General features: G+C 41.2%; 2 protein-coding genes across 3 annotated transcripts in view; one reads left to right on the top strand and one right to left on the bottom strand.

The window, feature by feature from the left end:
* The window catches only part of LOC140992162 (interleukin-1 receptor accessory protein-like 1), a 229507-nt gene extending 227078 nt beyond the window's left edge, over positions 1 to 2429 (top strand). For both annotated transcript variants that reach the window (XM_073462433.1, XM_073462432.1), the window contains one exon: positions 1702 to 2429. In XM_073462433.1, the coding sequence (XP_073318534.1) occupies positions 1702 to 2429 (728 nt within the window). The remainder of the gene's footprint in view (positions 1 to 1701) is intronic.
* A 12972-nt stretch (positions 2430 to 15401) lies between these two features.
* Positions 15402 to 16571, bottom strand: LOC140992307 (nuclear receptor subfamily 0 group B member 1-like). Its single transcript, XM_073462611.1, has 2 exons — positions 16028 to 16571; positions 15402 to 15646 (listed from the first exon to the last, which is right to left on the bottom strand). The coding sequence occupies exons 1-2, from the start codon at positions 16569 to 16571 to the stop codon at positions 15402 to 15404; spliced, it is 789 nt and encodes a 262-aa protein (XP_073318712.1).
* Positions 16572 to 17449: the final 878 nt, after the last annotated feature.

Below are 17449 nucleotides of genomic sequence, written 5' to 3'. Positions count from 1 at the left end.
TGAATAGTGCTGAATACCAAAGTAACACTGTATAATATATGTAGTTAATTTTGCTTTGCTGACAAGACTTCCATGCACTTTGGTTTTGGTTGCATTACAACTGCACTACCTGGAATTTAGACTGCTATTACAGTTTATTTAGTAGGAAGTTGATATGTCTGGCAGTCCATCATCACAACAGGCTGCCATCCATGTGGTTATTCTGCCTCCATATAATTTAGTGTTGATTTTGTTTTTATGTTGGCAGGAATCAATTATTACACATGCAACACTTTGATTGTAAAGCTTGTGAGGTCTCTGAAAGGAGGAATTTAATCTATAAAGCTATAAAGTGTTACCAGAGCGCACCCCAAGAAGGCAGATTTACTTTCAGTTCAATCAATTCAAAACATAAAATGGAACTACGACTCATTAGCTAATTATATAGTATCCATTTATCCATTCCAGTTTGTTATATTCATGATGAGATAAAAGAAAAACTTGTTTTTTTGCCTGATTGGTTTGACCTAAACCGAACAGGCTCGCGCCCTGCAGGAGAGTTGTAGCTCCAGGGACACATTGTGATGAATTACAGCATGAGGACCAATTACCAAACAGCAGAGATTGAGTTGTCATGTTGAAGCAAAGGGCGACTTCAAATCCAAGTTTACTCTAATCAGGTCCCTCTCATCGCGAAGCCTCAGGCAGAGCGTGACATGAAAGACTGAGTTCATTCCCATGGAGAGGAGGACGGAGAGGGGATGTGGCATTTGTTTGCTTAAGAAAGACCTGCACGAAATTATTCACTCGCACACTCAACTTAAAGAGAGAGGGAGGAAGGAAAATAGAAACGCAATTTTTCCTCACACATACACACACGGACATGAGGGTCATAAGCTTTGATTGTGAAGTGAAGCCCAGTTAATCCCGTCTAGCTGCTGTTGAGGAGCCACTCTGTCTTTGTCTCCGCTGAGAAAGGCTAAAAGCAGTCATTACAGGCACCCACACTGACACCCAGGACAGGCTGTGGAAACACTTAATCACTTGCATTATTACGCAAGCAGCTGAGCTACTCATTAAGGATGTGAACACAACACCGTATTCACTGTGAACTCTCACTTATCTTCAGGTGTTAAGATGCAGATTTAGGTTCACGCAGGTATCTTGTTTGGCTTTGAGTGTTTTGTGTTTATTGTCATCTTATAGTAAAACCAAGTCCCCTTGTTTTTGTCTATAATCCTGTCGTACTGTATCCTATAACGAGTTATTAAGTTAGAATATATAATATACCTGTTTAATCCTCACTTTATGCATCAATATCCTCATGCCAGACTGTGGAAAAAATGAGTGTTGCCGTAGATGTTAGAACTCATCGATGTTTAATTTAAATGACTTCGATCTTCAATCTTTCTTTAAAAATCAGAGTGTTTCCCTCTGAAATTAATTGGATTTGGTTGTTTGAAAGTTTGATAAAAGAGAGTAGTTTGGTAAGCAGTCGCTCTGAGGCCAAGAGAGTTCTTCAAACAGCTGCTATGATACGTTTCATCATATTTCCATCAACCGTTGGCTCTGTGTACTCTCCTGTACAATTAAAGTGATGTAGAGAGTAAATACAGTATAGGCAAGTAGAAATAAGTTCAGACAGAGCACATGCCTTCCATTTGTTACTGCTATTTATGCAAAGTTATGTATCTATCTCTCTATCTTTGTCTGTGTACTCAGCCTACATCGAGGACGTAGCGCGCTGTGTGGACCAGAGCAAGCGCCTCATCATCGTCATGACGCCCAGCTATGTCGTGCGGAGGGGGTGGAGCATTTTTGAGCTGGAGACGAGGCTGCGCAACATGCTGGTGACCGGCGAGATCAAGGTCATCCTGATCGAGTGCGCCGAGCTGCGCGGCATCATGAACTACCAGGAGGTGGAGGCCCTCAAACACACCATCAAGATGCTGACGGTCATCAAGTGGCGCGGGCCCTCCAGCAACAAGCTCAACTCCAAGTTCTGGAAGCAGCTCCTCTACGAGATGCCCTTCAAGCGCATGGAGCCCCTGAGCATCTCCCACGAGCAGGTGCTGGACGTCAGCGAGCAGGGCCCCTTCAGCGAGCTCCAGACCGTCTCGGCCATCTCCATGGCGGCGGCCACCTCCACCGCCATGGCGACGGCACACCCGGACTTGCGCTCGACCTTCCACAACTCTTGCCACACCCAGATGAGGCAGAAACACTATTACCGTAGCTACGACTACGACCTGCCGCCCGGCGGCACGCTCCCGCCACTCTCCACGCTAGGCAACCAGCACACCTACTGCAACATCCCCATGACGCTCATCAACGGACAGCGGCCGCAGTCCAAGTCGCCGCGTCAGCAGAGCCTGGAGGAGGCCCACGGCAACAACGCCATGCTGCCGCTGCTGCCCAGAGAGACCAGTATATCCAGCGTCATCTGGTGACAGAGACGGTGCCGGGCGGGATAGACTGTGGAGCTACACGATGTCCATCACAGGGAGGACTCACCACTGGCACTTGGACCCTGAATGCACCGGAGCCAGATGGACCCGAATGGCACTAAAGCTACTTGCTGCTGTTGAATTTGCACCAGGAAAACACCAGGGGGAGAGGGAGGGGAGGGAGGGAGGGAGGGAGGGAGGGAGGGGAGGGCAGGAGGGAGGCAGGGAGGGAGGGAGGATGGGGCCTCAGACACACTGGACACATTGGTGATGGAGGTGGTGGCAGATTTTCTTTAGTGTTTTGGGGTTTTTTTTTTTTTTGGTCCAATAAGAGCTTTTATTGAAACTGAACGACAAAAAAAGAAGCAAGGAGAACTTTTGTATGCCTGTATAAACACTCACGTAACACAAGCCAACACCTATGATCATTTACCCAGAGAGTCAAGGAATACAGGGTCCTGTACATACGTTTTTCTAATTCTTTGTAGCATCAGTGTTTGGGACTTGTTTATGTTTTAACATCAGTTTGGGACTCTCTTTGTTTTCTTTTGTTTCAGTTTGTACAAAAGTGAAGCAATGGCCTGTGAGATGTTTTGGATAAACCGTTGTTACCTTTATCTTAATTTGTTGGCTGGTGTAGTTTATAAAGCTTTTGGGGTTTTTCAGGGGGTGGGCGGGTGGGGGTGAAAATCTCAGTCTTGGGGAGTTGTGAACGATTTGGTTTGGAGTTCCTTGTAAGGGTTGAGAATCTGGACTCAACCAGAATATGCAAAATATGGAGTCCAGAGAGCGGAAGAACGAAGGGTTTTCCAAATCGATCATGAGAAAAGTCGGATATGAAGAATATGGTGCTAGGCTTCACATCTCTGTTTCTCTCACGATAACATTTACTTTGAAAAAAACAGCCTTGCTCTTTACCTTAACAGATGAATATATCACCGAAAATTAATTATGTGTATTATTTTATGAAAAAAGAAAAGTCTATTTTTGTAACTGAGGGATATTTGCTGAGAGAAGTTATACCTATAAAGTTTCTGATAGAAGGAATTGGGGAAACATAATAAAAAAAAAAAACAATGTTTTGTTATGTGGAACTGCACAGCTCACGAAAATCGATAGGTCATTCACTAAATGTCTTACCCTTATATTGCAAGAAAAAGTTTTTGTGTTTTCATCATTAGAAAAAAGGAGTTTTGACATTTCAAACACTGATTGCAGCTCAGCGGGCTTTTTAACATCATCGCAGCGGTTCGCGGTTGATTTAACGAGGATGGAGCTACACTATCGATGATGTCAGTACAGATGGATGAGCCTTGGCTTCCAGTGTCACCTGAAGCATTTACCGTACCTGGTTTTCCTCTGTAGGACCAAACAACGCTGTCCAGGGCTAAACCATTATCTCTGTTATTCATTTCCTCTTAAATGACAGCTCTGTTATTTCTTTGCCCTCCCCTCTTGTCAAAAGAAATGATTTGTCGGTTTTGTTACATTTTGCTGAACACTGAGTCGGCCCCGGCTGCCTGGCACTGCTGCGGCGACTGGTTGTAGGAATAGAGCGACTATGATGACGAAGAGTTTCATTCCAAAATGAGTCTAAAAACATCTGGAACACTCTGAAAGAGTTTATGACTTTATAATCAACTTTAAATGTGATTAATGTTTAGTTCTTGATATATAAAAGTAATATTTTAGCTGATGTAATCAATTATATTTTTGATCTACTGACCAGTAATCACCACAGGGTGTATTCTCCTCAAAACCAATAGCCTTTTAGAATGAAACCCTTCCAAATAAGATGTAATTATTGCTTAAGAGTGACAAGAAAGTATTTTAAAAAAGGCAAATAAAATCCTGAAGTATATGAACTAAACAATACTTAGAAGTTAGACCAAAGCGAGCTACAGTGAACCATTTTCCATTCACAAACCGGTCTTTTTTTTCTCCTCTATTTCATCGTTAACAGTCCGATTTCATCAAATCACATGAAACAAGAGCTATTCTCACATCTCCACTGAGACCTGTGAAGGCGGCCTGTGTACTTACTCCTCTTGCAGCTGTGCCATATTATTCATTTTTCAAGAAACTAACCTCATACTAAAAATACCTGCAGCATCTCATAACGTAGGTGTTTCATTTAGTGCCATAAAATATGCAAAGTGAGGAACTTGTAAACAATAAATGAAGAATTGTCTTTTTCCCCCCTTTTATCTTGCATTGTTCAGTTATTGCTTTTTGATTTTACTTTTTACACAATATTTCAAACAGGCCTGGGTTTTTATTTTTTATTTTCTTAATGTTTTTAAATTGGAACAGCCCTCGTCATGCGAGATCTTTCAATCAACCAACAGATTATCAGAGCCGGGCCTGTTTCTTTCCTCCGCAATCAACCCCCCGTGAAAAGTAAGATATGGATTTTGTTCAAGAGCACCGTTTCCGAACAGAAGAGTTTGTTGTGCTCTATGACATGGCATTGTGTAAATATAATCAAGACAATAACGTGATTAAGATGAAGACAATCGAGCCATATTCATGAAACCAATGGTCATTATTCACAAGGCCTCTCAAAGTAGAAATACTAAATCCTGACTGGAGGATTAACACGTTGAATCGATGAGATTTCGACAGGAGTTTGGCGTCAGCGCTTCTGCTTCGGGAGGCTGTGTGAATACAAATGTTTGCATTTTCTGGGGCGATACACATATTTTTTTGTTTCATGATGAATTGAACATTTCTGGCGACTTGGCTTTGATGATGAAGACGATGATGATGAATAACAATGACAATATATAGCACAGAATTATTCCAGGCACTTTCACGACTCTTGAGACGACGTCTCTCCTGTTTCTGATTTATTTTCTATTATGTATCTGCAATGTTCATTAAAAGAGATACTGTTATTATTAATAAAACCACATTTACGGTAATGTGATTCTTCAGTCGTGTGTGTGTGTGTGGAGAGGGAGAGCGCTGTGTTTGTTTGCAGGAAGAAAAAAAAACACCACCCGACTCACTTTGTTTATGGAGCAGCGGCATAGATTGCTGACGATGCCCGGATCCCTCTCTCCTGGCGGGGAGCCGATGCGGCCCCAAACGCCATAACTCTGCCTTCTCCCGTAAAAACCTTGAAACAACAATCAATACATCTCCTTATTCCACTCAGAGACTGAATCAGCCCGGCTTCATTTTAGACTAAGACTAAATCAGTAGAGTCGATGCACTGAGAAACACTTTAAAACCCCCTGTGTCCTGATTGTTGTTTGACCTTAGTGCACTGATGGCACACGAACAGCTGGCACAGATGGACTCCCGGAGCAGGAAATTGGTTTGTGTTTAGTATAAAAGATGCAGCCTTCAATTTGAATGATCATGCAAATTGTGAATACACTGTGCGGCAGTGTGAGCATCGAAACTGTCAACGTGTTTCTAAAATACAACTGAAGCTATAGTGACTCAGTCCATTGAAAACTAAAGGCAAGTTTGCTCAGTTAAACTGTCACATCTAATATTGTCTCGAAGAAAACAGGATTCTTTTTCCTCCAGCGTGCTCGGAGGCAGATAAACAATCCTTTTCTTTTTTTTCCCCCTCTGCTTCAGAACGTTTGTGCCCATAGTGTAGCCATTTACTTATTTTGCTGTGATCAAAGCAACGGCATTGGAGAGAAAAGAAAATCCAAAGTCACACGGGGAATAATCTTAAAATACTGCCAGGCAGTGTTAATTAGCCTCAATTTGCTCTTCTTGAATGATGAGAAGTTGGCATCAGCTAAATTAGAAAACACTAATATTACAGGTGGGTGTAGCTGAAGCAAACCAGCAGTCTGTAGCTCAGAATTTCCCTCCTTATATGTTATTGAAATGTTCAGCAGTGTAAGTATTGCGGCTCAGGACACAGCTATAACGTGAACAGATGTTTGTTTTTTATAAATCAAGCACTCCAGCTTGTAAATGTCACTGGTGAGTTCTCCAGCTCAGAGCTGTTGCCAGTAAAATCTGCATAATTCGAAAACTCTCATATTAATTGTCAAACAAGTGAAGGACTTATATTAATTATCCAGAAACCATCATCAGGTTTGCCCCTGAAAGGTACTACTGTATACTAACTACAGATTTGTAGCTATTATTCAGCTTGACCATCGATCATGTTTCTCGCTGCAGCCCTGTCACAGTTACAAGATGCGAGATTTCAGGCATGACTGGAGAGGTTTGAAAGAAATGTGCAGTCAAAGAAAATGGGACTGAATGCAGCTGATTTCTGACACTTACAATGACCCATAATGTGTCATGATTATAGCGCTCACACATCCATGCGCCAAGTCAACCGAATCACACCTCGGTTCATGTGCGCTGTTCCTTTTGCAGTAAAAGGAATGGTTTGACATTTTGGGAAATATGCTGACTTACTTAGAATTTCTGCTTTAGACGATCGATACTACTCTCATGTTTGAACAGTAAGTGGTTAGCTTAGCTTAGTTTAGCTCGATGTGGCTCTTCTAGTCCAAATTCGAGGTGAAACATTCACTCTTTCATGACAGCATGGGACTTGGTACGCTTGAGCATTTTCAGAAATGAATCAACCACAAAAACACCTGATGGCGGCCATTTTACTTTCCACCATTCTGTACATTGTCAGTATTAAAGGGTAACTCCTCCAATTTTACATATTAAAGTGTGTTTACAGGTCTTATGGAGGACTGCTGTGTATGTGACAAAAGTAGTATAAAGCCTTTTGTGGATCTAGAGGAAGCTGCAGGTAATCTGACAAATATCCTCCATTGATGTTACACAGTGGCTAAGTTGCACTGTGGGTAATGCAGGTGATAGGTGTTGACATGGAAGTAAAATGCGTGGAAGAAAAATAGCGATGTGTGTGTTTCTGCTGTATGATTGTGATCATTTGTTTTGAACTGTCCATAGTGCAATGTTAGATAAGTGGACTGCTTTTCAAAAACTTCATTACCCATAATGCAACTTAGCCACTGAGTGACATCACTGGAGGCAGTTTATCAGATTATATGCAGCTTCCTCTGGAGCCATGAAAGGCCAAGGAACATTGCTGATTTCACCGGTAACTATTCACCTGAACTGTTTATGATGTTGTATATACTGTCATTGTAATCACTGAGCATCAAACCCCAGCGGTAGACATCACCATTTTATGTGTTCAGGTTCAGGAGATATGCAAAAATACATGACTCGATTGTAGCTGAAAGTAAAATGGCCACCGTAGCAGCCATTAGACGTTTTTATGACGCTTTCATTCCTGAAAATGTTCAGGGCCCCAAACTGTTCAAGTGTACATAAAGGTTTCAATGCTTTGATGAAAAAGATGATGAACACTTCTCACATATAGAGTAAGTCCAAAGGTAACAAAAATCTGCCTACCAACACCTCTAAAGCTCACTAAACTTTATATTTCACTTGTGTAATAAAACAAAAAATGAAGTGTAAAAAGTAGTTGCAGTTTTACGGGGTCTAATGTGACTTTGCTGAGTCTCCACCTCATAAAGTCACATAGCCAGGAAATAGTCTGGCACATTATCCCCTCATTAATGCTGTTAAGAGTTTGTATTTGTCAAGATATGAAACTATAGCAATAAAATGTAACTTTCTGGAGGAAGAGTTGAATGTTGAATCTTCCACATAATGTAACACACGGGCAACTTAGATTAAATATTGCAGCATAAGTGGCTGCATGTGCAAATTAGTATATCACAGAGGATGCACCAGACTGTACATTGGTTAAGTAATCCTTACTTTACCTGAAAGCAGAATCACTTTAGTTTAATGAGAGTGCTGTGTTGATTATTATAATTGTCTTTTGATCTAAATGACTGTGGCTGCTGCAATCTGCTGAATATGGTTCGGAATGAGAGCCTGTGTCTCGGTGTCAGGAGCTCAGGATTGATACTTGAATTGAATCTTTCTTCTCTCACAGACCGGCTGAGTGAACCTTTTTTCCCGAATGCAGCAGAAAGAAAAACTAATTTTCACCTTTTCCCACAGGTGAAAGTGGCCATGTTAGATGAGCTGAGCTGAGCAGCTGCATCCTGCTGCGTCACGTCCTCATACGCCTCGTACTGAACTAAAGAAAGCATGATGTTCCCCATAGCCGTCTTGTTCTTCTGCCAACATGCTATAACATGAAGCTACATCCTAATCATCTGTGCCCATGTGAACATAGAAAGACGCCAGATGTTTTTCGTCTGAGCCGACATGTCGCCATATGGCGTGTGTGAGAGTGTGTGTCTGTGGAAAGGGGGAGTTCCTAAGCTTCGGCACTTTTCCCCCAAATGAAATCATTTTCACTTCATTACAGTGTCATGGCATAATGAGCTCCCTGAGCAAGAGGCATGTGACATGGGGGGGAAAGTGGAGACACTCGCTGCAGCGAGAGCAGATCAGGCTACGCAGAGGTTTTGTTTCTTCTTCTGCCTACACACACACACACACAGACATACTGGTGAGGAGTATTACTCACTCTGGCAGGTATACCATGCCCCTCCATGTCCCACAGGGCCTTGTTACTCGGAGCTCTGTGCTCCGTGCCCTGTGTGACATGTCTTCCACTCGAAGAACCAGGCCAATTGTCTGTGCATGGATAGGTGGCGGTGGAGGCTGTGTGTGTGAGGGAGAGCTGAAAGCATTTGGAGACTGGATGCAGGCAGCTGTTAACCCAGTTTTGGAGTAATTCTGAGCTCACCATGGTTCAGCACAGCATAATTGCCTGTATGAGTGTGTGTGTGGAAGATGCGAGTCATGGATCACTGATCACTTACCAAGCCCTTCAATTTACTCTTACTTCCTGCAAGAGCGGCTCCGTCTTTAATTATTTATTATTTAACAATAGTATCGATGTCTGTGTGGTGAGGGTGGGTATTGATTTGACTGTGGATACAGCTGGTTTATCAAAGCACACCTCACTGCCGTTTTCTTAATTGGACAAATCAAAAACATGCAAGTGAAATCATGTTCACTTATTATCATCAGAATAAAAACGTTGCTACATTGAATTAGAGCAGCGACCGGTTTATGTCCTCCAATTAAAAGATAGAGGGCGAAAACCTGGCAACTGCAGGAAATTGAAAGTGAAACGCTGTCATCTGCTGGACGCACCTCATCCTGCAGCTGACTCAGCCCCTCGCAAGGCATGCTGGGAGGGAAGGACCCAATTTGAGCCATTATGGTGAAAGTGGGGTGATGTGTAGATCATTCAGTCATGATAAAAATCACACACATCTTCTCTAAATTGCCCCAGTTGAGATCCTTTTGCCTTCTGAAACCTGTAATTGTGACGAATGGAAGTGTTGCGTGTTTTCCTTTAAAGCAGCCATTAGACAAACTGCTGCTGTTACTTCACAGAGCACTTTTTATGGCTCCCAAACAGGCAATGATGCAGACCGAGCACAGGGTGGATATATAATGAGGGATATGCTGTCTTATGTGTGTTTGGGCCACATACTTTATATCAAACTATTAAATGAGCTTTTTACATTGTGTCCACAACTAAAGTGAAAGACTCCCCTCATGTTTGTAGGCCACATTTAGGAATATGGGGCTGCAAATGACTTTATACTACTGGGGCCGTGGCTGCAGGATTTATTAGAAATATGTCCTGGCTCAGCTTGTAGCATTTCAGTATTTTACAGGTTAGCTTTGACTACTTTTCCAAACTCAACCCTGACATATATGACATATAAATGACAGTAATTGACAGCTTGGGGCTGTAAATACTGTCAGTGAGGCATCCATCATTTTCTGAAGGCATCAACAGGATGGTCAGTGCTGCAGAAGCACTGTTTCATTTCAAAGGAAGAAGGAGCAAGGTGTGTTCGCAAGGAATTATGGGTAGGGAAGAGAAACTATTCGCATGTTTTCTCGACGCTTCGGCCTCGGCTTTTTCCTGGTTTTAAGGATTTCCAGGTCAAGTTTCTGACCAGGTAAGCAAGTTAATCATCGTTACAGTACAATTATTTGCTTTCGCTTGTTAGTTTTGCTTTAAATTATTAAGAAAAAAAAAGTCCGGTTGAAGAAACTTGGCGCATTTGGAGTTTTACCCTCTCCATTGTCAAAATATTAATATTCATTAATATGTGTATATGTGTGTGTATTTAAACCAATGTCTTTCGAAAGAGTTACTACTTGCAAGCCCGCGTAATTAAAATTGTTAGCATTAAGCTAGATTTGTGTTTAGCTGCTACAAGAGAAGAAGTATGCTAATTAGCTCCACTAATCAAGACGGAATGGACGTCAGGTGCGTGAACAACGCGGCTTTACGTTACGTCACCGCAGCTTTTTCAGCAGCTTTAGACGTGGTTTACATACACAACATCTGAATAACTTATCAATTAATAATTAGGTATCAGAGTATGCTTATACTGTATCAAGGTTTTAAATTCATTATATTGTATCCTATAGCCTAATAGCATTTTCCTGCATATTGAGTAGCCTACTTTTATAACTTTAAGTAGGATTTATACTTGCATACTTTTACTTCAGTAACGATTTGAATGTAGGACTTTACCTGTAGGCTAACAGTGTTTTTACAGTGTGGTATTAGTACTTTTACATGAGTAAAGCATCTTAATATTTCCTCCACCACTATAAAGCCCTGTGCTGACTATAACTGTTCTTACCTTACTCTAAAGTCCAGCTTGTTGGCACTAGTTCATTTGATTTAATTTATTTTGTCTATTTAATAGGAGTAACACACCTGAATAGATATGGCTGGAAACCAGTTAGCCTAACAATAAAATTGAAATTAAATATGAACATTCGGAGCAATACCTACATTTGGCCTTTTCAGACTTAACGAACATTTTCCAATGTAAACATTTCATAGCTTTAAAAAGGCCTGATAGACACATTATTTAGTAAATGATATAGCCTACCAGTAATTTTCTACCGGTAAAGTAAAGTGGGTAAAATGTTGTGTAGTCCTTATATTCTTAATGACACATCCAAGATAACCTCAAATGTGTTATCGCACTGTTACAAATAACATAGCAGGGAATCATGTAGTGCTGAAAGTAGTGATTATTATCAGTATCGATTCATTCAGAAAATAGTGAAAATAAAATTTCTGACGGTTTCCTCGAGCCAGCCAGAGTCATCAGATGTCTTGTTTTGTTTGACCAACAGTCCAAAACTCAACTATTGTTGGTTTACTGTCGCGTAATATTAAGAATAACAGCATTTACCTTTTGACCTCAAATTACTTGAATAATTAATATCAAAATAGTTTCAGATTATTTTTTGCCAAATATTCATTCCAGCTTTAGAATAATGTGTTTATTATAGGTTAGGGTTCATTTGTGGTCCACATGTAGTGCAAGGTGGGAGTTTGTGTGCACAGGATCAGTCTGTCTTCCTGAGATTTCATGTCGAAGCCCCACTGGCTGCCTTGTTTGTGATGTGAGATCCTGCACCGAAAGGAGGCCGCAGTAATCTGGGAAAAGCTTAGCTGGTGTTAGACTCAGTAGCTGAGAGGAAAAAACCATTAATGCAAATGCTTGGAAGATTGTGGTGCTAATACTCAAGGCTAAGCTTAACTGTCTATGGCTGCCTTGAAAGGCTGCATCTGGAGGAAAGAAAAGCCCTGAGAGAACAAGCTCAGAAGCTGTGCTCAGCACTTGCTCATTGTCATAAACAGCAGAAATGAGAAGTTGGTAACTTTTACACTTTGATACCTGACTTTGAACAATGCAGAGCCTGTATCCTTGAGGGAAGATCGAAAAGCTCCAATGAAGAAGTACAGTTACGTCAAGTGGTCACTGTGATCACTGTGATCACAGTGCTGCTTCAGTGTCTCTGTGTGCTGTACAACTGTAATATCCATTATTTAGATGCTTGAAGAGTCTAGTTACCCGTCTAGACGAGTCAGACTTTATTTCTCAAGCCTCAATAGTCTGTCAGCTGTGACATATGTCTTTATGAGCTGTGACTAATCGGTCAGGGCTATGTTATCTTTGCTTACTTTTTCAAACAAGTTCTTGTGTTAAGTCCTTTTGACATAAACAGCAACTCATTTCATCTGGCTGTTCTGTACCTCATATAGTACATGTTAAAATGCAACTCTGTTTATTTGACATAAAATAATTAGTGCTGCAATAACTAGTTCATCAACAGAATATAACCAGCAATCATTTTAAAGGGGTTCTGTGGAGCTTTTGTGTTGCGCTGATAGCCGGTCGGTAGTTCATGTTAGTGGACTTTTTCTAAATTAAGGTTAGCTACAGTTGCTCTCTGTTAGCAGAGCAGAGAGAGGCATTAAGACAAGGCACTCGAGAACATGAATAAAGTCACACCCTAGAGACCGCCATGGAAAATCTGACCCAAGTCCTTCACAAAGAGATCAACAGTCCAGCAGCATTAAACAACTTAAACAACTTGTCCACAGGCTTGTATAGGCAGGCGAAAGAGGGGGGAGCATCTCAATTTTCACAATCTGCTCACACATGACCAATTAAAAAGTGATTGATACACATAAATTGCTACAAATCGTTATGTTGAAACCCTTTAATATTAGATAACTATGTTGTGTCTTGTTAAAATCAGACAGCTGGACATACAGTTGCAAAGCCAAACATTATTGTTTGAGACAGCATTTCAATATTTCTAAGCGTGAAACCACTGGATATTTGTGACAAAACATCAAGGCATTTTCCAGTCGTGTTCATGACAACAAAATCAGATTTTTTTGACAAGACATCAGGACAATTTGCAGCCGAAAACATAGTCACAACATACGGAAATGTAAAGGTAAAGCATATCGAAGGTTAAGTTTCAACCACTGGATATTTTTGACGAGAAACTTACATTCCCAACATTTATTTTATACTGGTGATTGGGTTGGAATAAATACATGTCTATGAAAGATTTTAATATAAAATTGTTTTCTCTGTCTGGACTGTTGTTTGAACTGAACAGCAATTTGAGGATAGCCCTTTGGGTTCTGGGAAATCATTGTGGGTGACTTTAAATGAACACTAGACCATTAGTCTTAAATATTTTGATAATCAATGAATCTTTTCAGTCATTTTTCAGCAGTCATTACTACTTTTCTGTGTTATTTACGTTAGTAAATGAAGAGTCTTTTGGTTCTGGACTGTTGGTTGAACAAAAGAAGCAATTTGAAGACATCACTTTGGGCTCTGGGAAATTGTGATGAGCATTTTAAAATTTTCTGAGATTAAACAATCGATTAATAGTTAATCAAGATTCATAAGATTATTTGATCATTAGCAGTAAAAATAAGCTATTAGGACATTTTATAACAAGTCAACTGTCACATAATCTCAAATATATCTAAAACCATTTAAAATGTGGAAGAAATGTGTACAAGTCACTTAAATCACTACAAAAACAGGCACTGCTGTGGTGGTTCAGCACAGAATATCATGTTGTAATCACATCCAGTATTGGAACTTTAAATTACAAAGAACACATCTTCAAGTTAAGACAAAGTTGGGAAATAAGTGTGCATCCTGGGAGGTGACTCAGCATGAAAAGTTAATTCGCGTTATGAACACACAGCATCCCGTTGGGTCAGGAGGGATAATGTGCAGTATCACTTTGTGTGGTTTAATTCAGGCTGCTATTTCCCAGGTAACAGCATCCTCCGACACCTGGGAGCAGGAGGAGGAAGAGAAAGAGCTGAGCGTCGGCTCCTGACGATATTAATGAAACGAGACATCAGGCGAATGCTCGCTGCGGAGATGTATTTACTGAAGCTGTCTGAACAGAGGGATGGAGCCCAAACCACCAGTGTGTTACAATGTAGCAGCTGTTTTAATCGACACTCGTAACTTTGTTTTTTAGGTGTTGGATTGGTGATAAAGAGTGCGTATGTCTGTATATGTGTGTGCTCAAGGTTGGCCACAGGAAGTAATTAAATAGCTGTGAAAAATACATGAGTGCTAATGATTATGATGCCTGCTTTCAAAGTTTTTAAGGGGCAATAAGACAGATTTTACTGCTCTGAAATGAGCACGATGTATCTGTAGGAGTTTAACAGCACTGCTCATCAGCACCAGCAATTCATTGACCAATAAACTGCATCTGATCCAACATTTATTTGGCCAAGAATTAAGATTTCTAGCTTTCCAAACTCACTTGTTTGTAAAACCAAAGGATAAAGACACTTCTATCATAAAATACAGATATTGAATAGAATTTTTTTATTTATTTTTTTACATTGACTTGCTCTTATTCCTTTTTATGTGATTATCTTTTCAGAAAATAATGGATCATCATCTTCACCATCTGAACTGAGCAATAGTGGTAGAAACTGCTTCTTACTTTGCTTTGTAAAGCAGCGACTCTCTTCTTTGTTTTCTGAATGTAACTTTTCAAACATGAGGCAGTGTCGTGTTTGGTGGTTGTCTCATTTTCATTGGAGCTTGTTTTGTGGACATATGCTCTGTTGTTGTAGTTGATGTATTCAAGCTATGGGTTGTGTAAACGGTTGTACCTGGAAGTTTGTGATTTGCTGTGATGATGTGAATTAGTTGAGCTTAGCTGTGAGGTGTCAGTGTTTACACAGATGTACACAGATTTACACAATGAGGCTCCTAGACTCTCATGTTGTCTCAGTCGATTCTCTGCGAATCAGCAGGGGATTTGTTAAGACTGTAAAGCTCTAGGCCGCTCTGAATGCTGGCCTTTAATGGCACAGCTGAGCACGAGGGCTGGAATTGGCCACAAAGTAACAGCACAGAGGTTTGAAGTAATCATGGTCATCCTCAGTCTCACCCAGTCTTTTATTGAGGCCATCATGGCTGGAGAGTGTCCTGACAAAAAACAGAAAAGTCCCGCTGTGCAGCAGTTTTCCTCCAGCAGAACTCATTATGTGCAGGTGACTCTCTGATGGTAAATTCTTTGCCTTTAAAAAGACAGACCTTTGTATAAATAGGCCTGCATGATTACATGAAATGATTGTCCCTATTCAGTCCCAATCGTCTTCCTTTATTTTGGCTTCTACCGCTCATAGAACATCGTGAGCACGTGTTCCTCTATGCTGCTCGTGCCAGTCACGGGTCTGAAGAAGAGTCCGGCCACCGCCTCGGGGTCCAAGCACCGCAGCGTGTTCAGGACCGCGCGCAGTCTGCCGAAGCGGCCCGCCTTATTCCCCTTGTGGACCGTTCTCACGTGCTCGTAAAGCGCGTGCTCAGCCTCTCTCTGGAGCGCCTGGATGTACTCCCGACACTCCAAGTCCATCACTTCTACAGGACCGAGACAAACAGGGAGAGAGATACAAGATTACATCTGATTCATTCTTAAACACACTCAGAAATTACGCACTCGTTTAGCTAAATCCAATAAGGACACGTTGACCTATACCATACAAAAGTATGTTATGAATGAAGAAGTCACCATAAATGGAGCTTAGTATGTAATTATCCTCGTATGAATATTACAGCCTTGTTATATCACAGGAGATTAAAATGATGCCATAATATAACAGTGAAACGTCGTGGTATACGAGTATTACAGTAAAACTGTTCAAGTCACACAGCAGAAACTTATGTAGTGAATTAAAATGTGCTTAACTATCTAAATGACCGACTTTAACTACCCCATGTGGTGAATAGTGACAGTATTACCTGGAGTGAAGAGTATCGCTCCCTTCAGAAACGCGTATTCCTTGACGCTGATCCTCAGTCCTCTACACCTGACCAGAAACATTTTGATCCCCTCTGCATCACCGACGGGCACCCCCGGGTCCTGAATCTCAGCCGGAGCGCGCTGCTGTCTCTCTCTGCTGTGCGTTAAAATGGTGTGTAACAGACTGGGCTGCTGCGTCTCCACCGTGTCGAAGTCCACTGAGTCCTGCACCATGCCCAAAACCAGCAGCGGCGCCCAGCTGTTGCGCACAAGCCGGAGCTGGTCCTCCGCCGGCAAACCCCGAAAACACGGGACATTTTTCACGAATCTGAAAGTTTTCACCAGCACCTCTGAGGCCGCTTTGAAAACTAATTTTGGAGCCCGAATCGCCACCAGTTTCCTCTTGCACGCGCACGAGCAAAGCTGTTGCGCAGCGGCCGTCTCCAGGTGTCCCCGCGGGCACTGAGCGCCTCTGTTCAGGATGCTGTAGAGAATGCTCCCCCGTGCTGCGTCCTCCCGCTCTCTGCACTCACAACACGACATGATGCTTCTCAAAGTGCCTGACTGGTTATGAGCTTGTTTTGGCGAATATCATCTTTTTTATAGACCAGACTTGGGGCACCAAGGATATACGTCCGGTCAGTATTTTCACAATAAAAGCATAACAACATAGCATCAGGTGACTGTGTGAGATTTATACAGGTGGTCAGCCATACTAAAGAAAAAAGTCTATGAAAGTATGGGCAAATTCTTCATTAGTCTATAGTTACATCCAAAATCTCTAAATATCATAGTGAACTGTAAATATACCGTGGTTACTGTACACATCATGGCTTGATTTACTGTTTTTACTTAACATTAATAAGTAACTAAATTTATGTAACTAAGCTGTACAATACACCAGTAAATTATAGATTTCAGTTGGCTTATTTATATATATATATATATATATATATATATATATATATATATATATATATATATATACATACACATACATACATACATACATACATGAGAGAGATGTTGGACTGTTGCAGAAGTACATTTCATTATTTTTAATCCAATGGTAATAATATTATAATATTTGTGTGTAACATTTGACTCTCTTATTCATGTCCCCTGGTTTCAGGATAATTTTGCCCCCTCACTGCTGTTGTTTTATGAGGAACAGTTGTGGGTCTAAGTGCACCTGTAGACAGCAGAGTGTATGTGTCTGAGATGAACCAAGAGAGGTAAGTTGGCTGTGTTGTGTTGGCAGAAGATTGTTCAAAGGTGGTGTAAATACGGTGCAAAGACGTGTTAGCCACAGGCTTAAAAATACAACACTTCAGCCTTAATTTTGAAAGCCAAATCAGCCAACATCCAGTCTTACTGCGGCTGTCTGTGGCTTCCTTAATGCAACCTCCAGATAGGCTTAT

Source organism: Pagrus major, chromosome 24 (assembly GCF_040436345.1).
Source record: "Pagrus major chromosome 24, Pma_NU_1.0".
NCBI classification, from domain to species: domain Eukaryota; kingdom Metazoa; phylum Chordata; class Actinopteri; order Spariformes; family Sparidae; genus Pagrus; species Pagrus major.
The sequence above is the reverse complement of the archived record's forward strand: the minus strand, read 5'-3'. Positions and strand labels throughout refer to the sequence as shown.